At 50.5% G+C, this 12,719-nt stretch overlaps 1 protein-coding gene across 5 annotated transcripts in view; it reads left to right on the top strand.

Annotated features, from left to right (window-relative positions):
• The window catches only part of SEPTIN8 (septin 8), a 40,252-nt gene that overhangs the window by 4,523 nt on the left and 23,010 nt on the right, over window positions 1-12,719 (top strand). For all 5 annotated transcript variants that reach the window (XM_064672276.1, XM_064672275.1, XM_064672274.1 and 2 more), the window contains exon 2: window positions 12,320-12,434. In XM_064672276.1, coding sequence (XP_064528346.1) covers window positions 12,320-12,434 — 115 coding nt within the window. The remainder of the gene's footprint in view (window positions 1-12,319; window positions 12,435-12,719) is intronic.

The following is a 12,719-nucleotide window of genomic DNA, read 5'->3' as shown; positions in this document are numbered from 1 at the left end:
TGTGTGTGCCCTCAGCATTGGCAAAACAAATGGAAGCCTGAAGAATAACTCTCTTTCAGGAGGCCAGCCCGGTGTCAGGGCTTGTTGTCAGTGCTGTGGTGGCAGCTGTCAGCCAGTCTCCAGCGTTGCTGGAAGGCCAAAAGCTCCCTAAATATTATCCTGTGTGGCAGAACAGGCAGCCAGCTGCGGGGAGAGGCACAGCCCTGTCTCCGGGTGCCCCCCTGTCCCCAGCGCTGTTGGCTCGAGGCACCGCCGTGCGAGCTGAGGGCTGGGCTGGGCTGTTCTGCAGGAGCAGCCACGCTTCTCCACTCCTCTCCTTTCCTTCTGCTGCTCCTTTGGCTCTGAGCTTGGGAGGGGAAGAAACTGGCATGATGCTGAATTGGCTTTTCCTGGGTTGTGCAATTAGGAGGAATTTGGGAGGTGATGGGACTGAGGGAAACATGCAGGGTGTGGGCATGCTGCTTAACCCTCCTCTGTAGGGTAGAGGCATGTTTATGGGATTAACTTTGATTATTCAGAATGTATCTTGGACACACTTCAGGATGTGGATAGGAGAAGCTGCCCTGTTTGTTTCAGATTAGCTGCAACCTTTAGAAATAACATCGTCCTGTCCCATATTTGTGTTTTGTTGAGGTGGACCTCGTGTTCATGCACAGCCTGCTTGTTTCTCCCCTTCCCCACATCTGCACCAAGCTCTGGGTTTGTAGCTGAAGCTTTGCATTTGTGTTCACGTATCATAGAAGTGTCAGACAGCTAACAGAGCCCATCTCTTCTCCCAGAGCAGCTCAAGTGAGAAAAAAATCCTGAAAGTGCTGCTTCTTCTCAGTTCCAACCGTGTGCTTTTCTTCCAGAGCCTCTTCTCTGGCACAAGCAGCCGTGCTCACCTCCAGCTTGTGACATTTGGGTGCAGAAGGTGGAGCCAAACAGGGAGTCGGCCCCCCCCTCCCAAATGGGGTGACGGGAGGTTTCCAGAGGAGGATGGTGTCAGTGGGAACCGCAGGATTCTTGGATACAGCCCTGGTCGCCACTCTCGGCTTGTGGCTGACCAGGGCCCCTGGGGTCAGGGCTGTGGAGGCACCACTTTGTTTGGATGTTCAGATTCCTTTGTGAAACACAGAAGTGTCCGTCTCCCACACACGCGAAATTCCGGAGATGTCAGACAGCCAGAGCGAGGTTCCCATGGAGCACCCTGGTTCCCGTGGAGCACCCTGGTTCCCGTGGAGCACCCTGCCTTGGGGCTCCTGCCTCTCTGCCTCCAACTGCCTCACAGCCAGGCTGGCACAGGGAGCTGGGTTTCCATGGAGGGGCCGGGAATGTCCCATCCTCACCTCAGGGGGCACAAGGTGCTGTGATGGGGCTGTGCCACCCTGCATGACGTGTGTGAGGAAGTGCATCCCGAGTGCTCTGGGAATGCATCCCGAGTGCTCTGGGAATGCATCCCGAGTGCTCTGGGAATGCATCCCGAGTGCTCCGGCTGCACCAGGCGGGACACATCCCTGAGCCTCTGCTCGCCTGAGCTCCCCTCTGCCTGCAGAGCACTGCACAGGCATGCCCTTGGCTCTGGGCTGCTGGGGAGCGCATTCCCAGCGGGAAGATGGAACCCTCCGGAGCAGCCCGCGTTGCTCAGGTGGGTGCTGGGACAGGAGATGATCCACGCTGTGCCAGACCCTGGGAGTGTTCCTGGGGTGCCCAGGGTGTGGGGGCAGCTCGGGGCAGAGGGGCAGTGCCGGGTCTCTGGTCCAGACCCTGCTTATGGCAGGCTGGGCTGGGCCTTCCATCCTAATCCATGCTGATCCTGGCTGTCAGCTCGGCCACAGGAAAAGGGCTGCCTGAGGAAGGGCTGCCAGTGCCTCCCAGCAACACTCCCCTGCCCTGTCTGCTGCAGCAAAGGTGTTTCCAGTTCATCTATCCTGTGTTTTCATACACAGTCCTTTCAGCTTAGCTTTTTCCTGCATGTATTTTTTCAGATAGTGGTTTTCTCTTCTTTTTTTCCATTGTCTTGATTCTTCAGCTTAAAGGTATTCTGTGCTAATACACTTTGAGGCTTTCTGGAGGCATGTGTTAATAGGATATATAGCAGTCAGCTTTATTAGCATGATGACTGTGGGTTAGCTCTCAGTGCTGAGTGACTGTGGTACATTGTGGGATGTTCTCTTTCTGGTGTCTTCCAGGTACTATTACAAGGAGACTTGGTCAGTGGCTGGGAGAGCTGTTTGTGGAGATGCTGTGGGATGGTTGCGTGAGGCAAACTGGGAAAAAGCATACGGTCCTGACCAAAACTCTTGGGTTCCCATTATATCTCTGTTCCTTTCTCTAAAAATATACTGAATAATACCATTTAGTGTAATTGGGCAATAAATTCTGGAAACGTATGTGGGAATTGGCCATGTTTATTTTAAGTGGTAACTAAAACAAATAATCTTGGTGGCTGATATCCAGCGTGGCTCGTTTGGCACGATGGGGATCCAGATCCTTTTTCCCCTCTTCAACACTTCTTTTAAACTGCCCCAAACCTTTCCCATTCCGCTCCTTAGGGGTAGGCATTCAGTTTATCTCCTGGCTTGGTCCCACAGCCATTTGTGTTTGCCAAGTGTCTCCTCTTCCTCGTGGAGGGATGGTGGGGAAGAGATTCTGCTGGTCAGAGCAGCTGAGTGTAAGCTGGGAATGCATCTGCTGCCTCGGGTGAACTTGGGAAAGTCTCTGCTAGATAAGATGCTAAGATTAGCCTCTTGACAGGGTTAATTGTGAAGTCCATTAAATTCAAAACCTTAGAAGCTTCTGAATAAGTAATTTTTAAGCAAAACTTACAGGGTAGTGTGGGGTGTTCCTGTTTGTCTGTGTTTTAGGTTCTTTTCCTTCAGCCTGTTTAAAAAGTTATATTGTGTTTTGGACTTTGCTTGGTTTTGAATAGCATATGGGAGATGGAATTCTCAGGCTGCCAAGGAGCTGAACTTTCTCATCCCTTAAGGTCATTTTGGAGGAAATGTCTTTCATTTTTGGTTCCATAGTTTTCTCTGTTTTAACTAACTTTCCTTATTCTCAAAGGCAACATCCATGTTTGCAAAACACTGTGTGTATAATGCCTGGTAAATCCTGCTTTGCTGCTTTGTAAAATCTCATCCAGGACTTGTGATAGGGACAAAATGCATGTTTAATCCTTTCTTGATTAAGAAAGACCTCAAAATTAAGTAAGCTTTATAAATGTTATAGGGAAATTGCTAAATAACAGCTTAAGGAAGCATGTGGGAATTTTGCTTGTAGTGTAAAAAGTCAGAGAGGAATTCAAGCCAGAAACAGTCAGTTTGTTTGCAGAAAATTAGAACTGATGTTGCATTCACAGGTTGTGAATGGATCATCTTGGATGTGTGTGGTGTGAGAAAAGATGAGGAGCTTTACTCTCCCTTCAGACTTGGCTCTGAAAGTCAGCAAAAACTGATGTTTTAAGCCCGTGCCACTTGATGTGTAGATGTGTGTAGGATTTTTATTTTATGTTTTGTGGTTTGTTGTGGTTTTTTGAGGGAGGAAAGGCTGCTGGGGCTGAAAGGAAGCCGAAGGCAGTGGCCTGAGTTCAGCTGTGTGCTCGCAGTGCTGGGGGGAGCCGGCTGGTGCAGCAGGGGAGGAGGGGAGTGTGCAGGTCCCTGCTCCTGCCCGGCTGCTGGGAGTGCCCAGCATCACCCACAGCTGGGATACAGCACAAGGTGTGTCCCGGGAACCCAAACTCTGGCACCAGTTCCTTGGATACAGGAAAGCAGTTAAGGAGTTTGCCTAAGGAGCTCCTCCCTTCAAGGGAGTTTGGCTTTCTCACTTGAATCCCTGTCCAGCTCCTCAGGGAGGTGTCTGCAGTGTGTCCCACTGGGTTTCCCGGGTGTGCAGCAGAGCCTGGGCTTCCCCGAGCCTGGCCTGGGGCACATGGGACATCGGGAAACGTTGGCACCACACCAGGGGGGGTTGAAATTTGTTTTCACTGAGTGCTGAGCATTGCTCTTTGCAATGCAATCACTGGTCTTAGAGTTTATGAATAGCTCTTAAAAACGGGTCTAAAAGCTTTCAAGAAAGGCATCACATCAGGCAACATAACCTTTACTTAAAGGCAGGAACCTCCTCCCTTGAGCCTTCTTGCTTCTGTAATGTAAAGTGGCTTTAGTTTTTACTTGGCGTGTCTTGGTGGTGACTCCATATCTGGTTTCTTCAGGGATGTTTTTGCCTGCCTGGAGTGCAGCTGGGAGCCGGGAGGGATATGAATAAAGGCTCGAGTGTCTGGGAAAATTCTTGGCATTCTTAGAAGAGTGGTTTAAAGGGGGGCTGGGGATTGTGTTGGTTTAGTGTGAGGTTTTTTGGAGGGGACTTCAGTGTGGGCTGGGAGCCTGTTGTGAGCTTGCAGCAACTGGAGATGTCTGGCTGACACAGTGTCCTGTGTGTGGAGGGCTGGCTCAGGTGGCTGTGTTCCAGCATGTCTTGGAAAAGAGAAGGAAGGGAAGGCACTGGGGCTCTGCCCTGCCATTGCTGGAGGGAAGAGCAGTGTTAGGCATCACAACCTCACCTTTTACAGCTCTTTAGGGCTGCCACGGCAGGGAGAAACCACTGTTGCCCTCCCTGCACGGGCACAGTGAAGGCAGAGCTGCTCACACCATCTCAGCTGTGTCCTCTCTGACTGCCCATGTCCCACCACAGAGTGGGCAGGAGTGAGAGGCACCAGAGGAGCTGAAGCACAGTGGGTTACTATTGCAAGACAAGTGGTAAATCAACACAAAGCCTGCATCTAAAACTTTCTCTGTGGGCTTATTTTTAGTTCCTCTTTTCTTCTCCCAGCCTGTTATTAAGTGCTTCACGATGGGGATCTGAAATTTTAAGCACATGCTTTAGATTAACTGAAAACCTTCAAGGTGGAATGTGTGCTTGCACTCTGCAAATCTGAGATTAAGTGGCATTAGATATGACAACTTTAGCCTAAGAGGTGCTGAGAGCTCCCCTGGCCAGCCCCAGCTGAGGGTGCTTCATTTCATCTCCAGTGCCAAAGGCACCCATGAAGCCATGCCTACACTGAAGCCCTCTGTTAAAATTTACTGTGCTCAGAGTCCTCTGACTGTTGTTAGGCAGCCTAAAATCTGGTCTCATTACCTCTCTGAGGCCATCTCTTTTGGCTTAGTAGACTGCAAAGTGCAAGCTCATTCATTGGTGCTGTTATACATCTAATAGTCTTTGGCCTGTGAGTACAAGACAGATAATATTTTGATGTGTGATAGCATCTGTTTTGAATGTTGCTTGCACCATAGAGGTGTTTTCCAAACATCAAATGTGATGTTGCTGGTAACTGCCCCTCAGCTCTGAGCAAGAAAAAGGAATGTTTTCTTCATGGAAACAGTGAGTCTGCACTCGCTGCTGTTGCTTTGCAAATGTCAAGTGGCATTTGTTGAGCCAATATTCAGAGATGGAGAGGATCTCCTGAGAGAGGTGATTTGTCAGATTTTTCTGCATTGATCCAGAAGCTGGGCCAGGCCCCAGGGAGTGCCTGCTTGGGCAAAGAAGCTGAATTTGGCTTCTGACACTGTTTGCCCAAAGGTTTCTAGGCAAGTACTCAACTGCTCCATGACTGCATGTACTTGTGAAAGGATGATAGAAACAAGCACCTTTATAAGGAATCTGACAGTGGTGGGCATTTGGGAGGTCGTGGGGTTGGGCTGGGGATCCTGCTCGTGCTGGACCCTGCAGCAGCCCCCTCTGCTCCGTGGTTTGTGGAAGTGCTGCCCGGAGTGCCCGGCCTGAGAGGGGCCAGGCAGTGCCTGTGGCTGGCAGGGCAGCTGCTGGGTGCCAGCACGGGTGAGCCTGTACATGGGACCAGCTTGCTCTGTTTGGACTGAACAAACAGCCAAATCTCACTCAGTCCTTTCTCTGCTCAGCTGCAAAATGAGACTCCCTGCACCAGGACTGAATAATTTGCCAGTTCCATGCACTTCCATTCAGGAGACAAGGAGTAGCATCCTCCAAACCCCACTGGTCCATGTATTAATCTCTGTGTTGCACACACTGTTGAGGATTGTGGACAGGGCATGAAGAAGGTGAAGTCATTGTTTTGTGCCCAGCACAGTCCCAGCTGTGCCGGGTGCTGAGCCGGCCCCTCGGAGCGCTGCCCGCCCGTCCTGCCATGGGAGCTGTGCCAGGGTGTCCTGGCCATGCAGAGCCTTCCCTGCCTTCCTCTCTGCTCTCCGAGTCACTGATCAGGGAGCTGCAATCTGTCTGCTGGTTTATCTTTCATTTGATTTGATTGTAAATGGAGTCTGTGCTCTGTGCTTTGCTGGGTGCCTGGCACACTGCCCCATGGTTCTGGGGTGCCTGGCACACTGCCCCATGGTTCTGGGGTGCCTGGCACACTGCTCCATGGTTCTGAGGTGCCTGGCACATTGCTCCATGGCTCTGGGGTGCCTGGCACACTGCTCCATGGCTCCAGGAGGCCTGGCACACTGCTCCATGGCTCAGGTCTGCCTGCAGACCTGTGCTGCTGCAGTGGGAAGCAATGTACCCGTGGGAATACCCAGTGCTGGGCATTGGTGTGACACAGATACCCACTGCACCCAGGTGGGAGGGGGACCCGTGCTGTAAGTGCTGGAGGATTTGGTGTTGTGTGAGGTCATGATGTCACCCAGGATTGAGGAATTTGGAAACACAAGTGTGCCTTGGTGGTGGGAAATGAAGCACTGTGGAAAAGTGCCACGCAGACCTTGTGTTGTTGCCTCTTGCTGTTTTCTGAGTGTATGTGGAAAATGTAAATGGAAAAAGTCTGGGAAGAGAAGGACCTGAAATACATCTGCTTAGTGAGCTCTTGGAAGACAGAAGTTCTCTGAACTGCTGTGCTTCCAGCTGCATGGGGCTGGTGTTGGGAGCTGCAGCCTGGACGCAGCTCAGGGAGACACCGAGTTGGCAGCACAGAGGTGCCCGAGGAACTGTTAGGAAGCACCAGACACCTCTGGGTAGAAGGTCACTGCTCAAGGGTAAGCCCTTTTCCTGTAGCAAAAAGAAGAAAGGACTGAATTTCCCTCCTGTTTCCCTCTAGGCCTTCACTGTTTTGCCTTGGAAAAAGTCATCTGTTTATCTTTCTCATTTGTGTTTTGTTGTGATGTAGAAATGGGAAAGGGCACCTCAGATACAGAAAAGTGCTGTGCTGTCCCTCAGGGTAAAAGTCCAGGAGTCTTCAGTGTTTGTCAGCTAACCCATGTGATTTTTGGTTTTCCCTCGTGGTTCTATTCACCAGTTGCTTGTATGCTGATGAGTCTGCTGTAGCTGGGCCCAGGGTTTACATTACAGCTCCCATCATGCCAAGTTCTTAAAAATAACTATCACCATTTAAAAAAAAAAATCCCCATTTATGATTGTGGCATTGGATTACACTTTTGTTTACCCATATGCTGTCACCTGCGTCACTCAGGAAAACAGACCCGAGGGTTGTCTGAGCAGGAAACATGAGCATATGTCACCAGGGAGAATTTCTGTGTGAGATTAACTGAAAGGTGATACTCCTAGACATCTATTTTATTTTATATTTTTTAAGCAACTGATGTCAGAGTGGCCTTTTCTATCCAAGGTCCAGTCTGTTCATGGTGCTCCTGATGAAATTAAGGAGAGCAGGGGCAGCACATCTAAAAGCACTGAGCTGCCCTGCTCTGTACCAGGAGCCCCAGCAAAGAACACTCTGCAGCTGAGGGGCAGCTGACCATGGAGCTGGTCCCACTGCTGACATCCCCCTGGGCTGTGCAGGCAGTGATAAAACCCCTTCTCCTGGAAGAAGCCATGAAAACTGTAATGACGCAGATTGAAACTGGTGCAAATTTGGAGGTGAAGCATGAAGAGAAACTGTGAGCAGGTTTTATTTTTTGAAGAACCGTAGGCACAAGTTTGCTGCTGTAGCCTGTGCTCTTCTCCTCACAGGTTTCTTTAATCACTCTGTCTACGAGGAAGAGCCTAATTAGTACATGATACTGTGTTGACCTTCTTACAGGGATCTGGATTTGTTCTCTGTGATTGTGCTTCTCTGCTGCCTTTTCTTGTGTGACTTGCAGTAAAGGGCCCAGTAACCTGTCATCTCTGGGGATGTGGTTTGTGGCAGCTGCCCACGACGCTGCTCTGTCTGTGCCAGCCCTGCCACCCATGGCACGGCCAGGGGACCCTGCTGGGGATGGCCCTGGGAGGCTGGGCTGGGTTCCAAGTGCAGCTGTTGGTTCCCTGGACAGCTTTGTGCTGCTGATGCCACAGGAGTGGGCCAGTGTGCCACTGTGCATCCCAAATGCACCCCCAGCCTCCAGCGCAGCGTGTCCGGGGTGCTGGTGCCTTGCAGCTGGTTGGGAGCTCTGTGTTTGGAGGTTTTGGTTCAGTTCCTGGGTGCTCAGCTAATTGTGTCCATCTGTGCTGCCAAGGGCATGTGTGTGTTTCTGCTGCATGCCAAGAGGAGGGTTCTGTGATGTCTCTGTCAAACCAGAGCTGAAGATCGCTGTCCCTCTGGGATGGCTGTTGTTCCTGTGGCTGTGCCCACAGGAGCCATTCATGTGCCTGTTGCCTGGACAGAGCGTCTGTGAAAACATTTAAAGGACTTTGGATTTGAAAATACATAAATTCTGCTCTGACCTTATGATGAATCTTTCATTTCCCACAAAATTCCAGATTCAAAATATGAATTATCCCCTTGGCTCTCTGCTTCAAGCCTGAAGATCAGCTCAAGGCACAGAAGTCTTTGAAGAGCACGTTCAAAGGCTGCAAGTTAAACCCTGCTAGCTGCTCATCATGGGATGCCCATCATTACTGACCCAAGAAGTGATGTTCAGGGCTGCAGTGGCTGTTTGTGGTGGGAGTTCCCACTCAGAGCCATTGCAGACTCTTAATTATCATGTTGTGTAATGATGGAATGGGCTTCAGGAAAGGTCAGCTGCCTCGTGGTTATTTGCAGACCCAGGATGGGCTCTTGCCTGGTAAGAAGGAGAGTGGTCTCCCCATACCATGAGATGAGGGACCTGGTTCTCATCAGGTGCTGGGGAGGGCAGGAATGTTGCAGGGAGCAATGCAACTGGAAAGAGCAGGGCTGTGTTCCTGCCTGGCTCTTGCCATGGCTGATCCCATCTGGCTCTGCCACATAACCTGCCAGCTCCTGTCCTGCAGAACAGTCTCATTGCTGGCACAAAGTGTGGAAAAACTCCCACTGAAATCCTTACCTTTTGTTTAAAACAAAACCAACAAACCCCCCCTCCCCATTGCTGCATTACTGCTGCCCTCGTTTATTGCAGCATTTGTGCTCTGGATTGATTATTTATGCTGAGCCTTGCAGGCTGGCTGCTTCTGCTGGAAAGGATTCAATGTGGAGGTGACCTTGTCTTTACTAGCAGGTGAACTGTGTCAAGCTGTCCTTGAGCCATCCTGGGAGTGTGGGAGCTGCCAAAAGGACAGGTCACTTGGGGTGGCTGGTCAGGATGGTGGCCAGGCTCCTCCCCAGGCAGGTCAGCACACCAAACACCACCAGTGAGCACAAGTAGTGGTTGTGTTCACAAGGCTCTCAGGTTTGTGAGCTCGATGGATTGGAGGAAAAGAATAAAACAGTGAAAACTTTTTTCCCCTTTCTTTCTTTTCTTAATCTTATTACTTCCCAGCAGCTGTTAGCATTGTTTGTCCTAACACAGCAAAATCCCCTTGGAGCTGAGTGACAGCTGAACGCCCTGCAAGCACAGCAAATGGTTTTCTGCTTTGGTATCGGCAGTGCCTTGAACTTGAACCAGATTATTATTGCTGCTTACAGAAATAGAAGGAAACTGCATTTCAAGGTCACTGGCAGAAATGTTTCATTGAGGTCTGTCTCGTTGGTTTAGCAGCTTTGAGAGATGAGAGCAGTTTTGAGTAAGTGTATTCCTGTCCCGTAATGAACAGCAACTGAAAGCCAAAAAAAGAAGAGAAGAAGCCCTGTGTGGCCACGTTTGGGTTTCCAGCAGCCAAAGCATGACTGAGTTCTCAATGCAGCCTTGCCTGGCTGGAGCCTATTTAAATGCAGCCTTGCTGAGCTGGAGCCTATTTTAAAATCTCGAGCAGTGGTGCTGCCTGTTGCCTGGAAACCTCCTCCCAGCCTCGGGCACTTTCAGCCTAATCATAGCCATCGGCAGCCTTTATTTATTTCCCATCCAAAATGTCATCCCAGGCTTCTAGTTTGTGTTTTTGTTTGCTTGTTTTTGTTTATTATTTCCAATGAAAAGACACAAAGTGTAACCATCAAACGGGGTGACTTTCTGTGGGAACGGCTCTCGGCTGTCACCGCATTGCAGTGGTGGGAACTGGCATTTTAAGCTCTGTATGGTGGTGGCTCAGAGGGACACGGGGAAGGGGGGGCTGAGGGAATGGGCTGAGAGCCCAAGGAAGCCCCCCGAGCTCTGCTGGTGCCTGCAGTGGCTTCCTGTGCCTTGTGACAGCCTGTTCCTGAGGGGAAAACCAAACCTGAACAGCTCTGAGTCCCTCCCCAGCACACATGTGTCCCCAGTTCCCCTTCCCTGTGTGACTGCACCATCCCATGGCACAGGCACAGCTCAGCACTGGGCTGCCTGGAGCAACACAGGCTCACTTTTCTCCCAGTGCTCTGGAGTCTGACCTTTAGCATCTCCATGTGCTGACAGATGCGTGGAAGAAAGTTAAACATGAAGATCCCCCTGTCTTAGGGGCCCTTTGTTATTTTTAATTCACCTAAACTCTTGGCACCTTAAAACCTTAATTGCTGCCCTCGGTTGCACAGGGGAACTGTAACTGATTGCAATTTGTGCTTAGTGAGTGTGATCAGTCCTGGTGGGATGAAACAGGTTGGATCACAGGAGCCCAGCTATGATTGGGTTGTGTTTCTGTCCAGGGAGTCCCTTAGGAGAGCACTGGGCTGAAATCATCTGAAAATGGGTACCAAATGCTAACCAGGACAGCCAGAAGGTTTGTTTGTGAGGCATAGAGCTGCTTCAGCTGTTCACAAGTTGTTCTTGTGATTTAAATGGTTTATTTTACAAAGCTGAGAATATTTGTTCTGCCAAAGGCAGAGCTGAAGAAGGCTTTGACTCGAGATGCAGTTGAACAAAGGTTTGTGTTTTGTTTAACAATCTTACTGCAGGCACAGAGCAATAGGCAAGGCTTATCACGTCAGTTCTTTTATTTTCCTCTTGACTTAATTTAAAGTTTGACAGGCAGCTTAGGCTCTTCTCAGGGATGGTCCTGTCTCACAGACTTAGTGCTGAAACGTTAAGTTCCAGTTGCCAGGAACAGACAGAAGAAGCAGAGCTAGGCCAAGGGCAGACATTTTTTCTGTCCCCATCTTCTCTGTGTGCTGGTGATTAAGGAAAACAGTCATTTACCAAAGAAACTGTGGGGGTGAGTGGATGGTGCTCTGAAATCCCTTCTCCTTGCCTCTCCAGGGATGGGTGAGAGTGCCTGAGGGGCTGCAGGGGCTGTGGGCTGGCCCCTGGGTTCAGACAGCCTTGCTTGGTTGTGCAGAGGTGGCAAATCTGTTGATATATTTGTGCAAATCTAAACTTTCCTGTTTTTAACCACTGGAAACAGAAATTATCCTTCTGTCAGCTCCTTTTTGCTGGATTTTATAGCTGCTGGATTTTATAGCTGCTCTGCTCTGCCTTTCTGTACAGCACAGGTCACAGAGTGGCTGTCTCCTCAGATTTTATTGTCTGAGTTCCTGAGCAAAGCTTCTACAGGTGATCTGGGGGAGGGAGGAGACAGAAGGGAGAACAAAGTGCACACGGGGGAGGCAGGAACAGGAACAGCAGAGGAAGGGTGGAAAACCGTGGTCACAGATGGTAAAGCAAGAGGGTTCCTCGCCCTGCCTGCGGGAGCAGCACCCCCTGAGCAAACAGAGCACGCTGTGGTGGCAACAGCAGAGGGAAGAAGATCAGTGCTTGGGGGAAATGCAGAGGCTGTCAAGCTGAATTCAGTGCTGGAAGGTTTCAGAAAATGAAATCAAAAAAGCTGAGGAGAAATGGGTGCTAAAGCACGCAGTGGTGGGGTGTCCTTTGCTGATCCCTCCCAGCTGCATGGAGCTGGAGCTCACATTGGTGTTTTCTTTGGATCTCGGTAGCTTAGTCTCCCAGTTCCCTCCAGAGATCAGTGTTGTACACCCTCTCTCCTGTTGTTGGTGGCTGTTTGGGGTTGTGCTGTGGTGTGCCAGCACACAAGCTCTTGAGGGCAGTGCTGGGGTTTGTGTGGGTGGCTGTGCAGTGCCCAGGAGGGTGGGTAGTCCTGGTCTTGGGCCTCATCAACCTGATTTGCCATCTCAGTGCAGTTTGCTAATCTGGCTTCTTCTCCCTACCAGAATGAAGAGAAGAGGAACCTTTCCCTGGGGGGCCATGTGGGCTTCGACAGCCTCCCGGATCAGCTGGTCAGCAAGTCTGTCACCCAGGGCTTCAGCTTCAACATCCTCTGTGTGGGTGAGCACAGTCCTCTGCGAGCACACACGGGCTGAGCTTGGGGCCAGGGTTTCTGGTGTCTCCTGCTGTGCCACAAGCCTTGGCAGTGACTTAAGCGAGTCAGAAATGCCAAACTCCCTTAAAATCACATTGAGTCAAAGCAGGAGAATTTCCGTAACCAGTGAGGAATTGCTCATCCCCTCCACTGCAGCAGCTTTGCAATAGGAAGGAATTAAGGGAAGACTGTGTATGGCAAGTAAAGTATTTCCATTTGCAAACTGGGGTGGCTGGCACGAGCAGCTCTTG

The sequence above is a fragment of the Pseudopipra pipra genome, chromosome 15 (genome assembly GCF_036250125.1).
Source record: "Pseudopipra pipra isolate bDixPip1 chromosome 15, bDixPip1.hap1, whole genome shotgun sequence".
Taxonomy (NCBI): Eukaryota; Metazoa; Chordata; class Aves; order Passeriformes; family Pipridae; genus Pseudopipra; species Pseudopipra pipra.
This window is presented reverse-complemented; position numbering and strand designations above follow the sequence as displayed.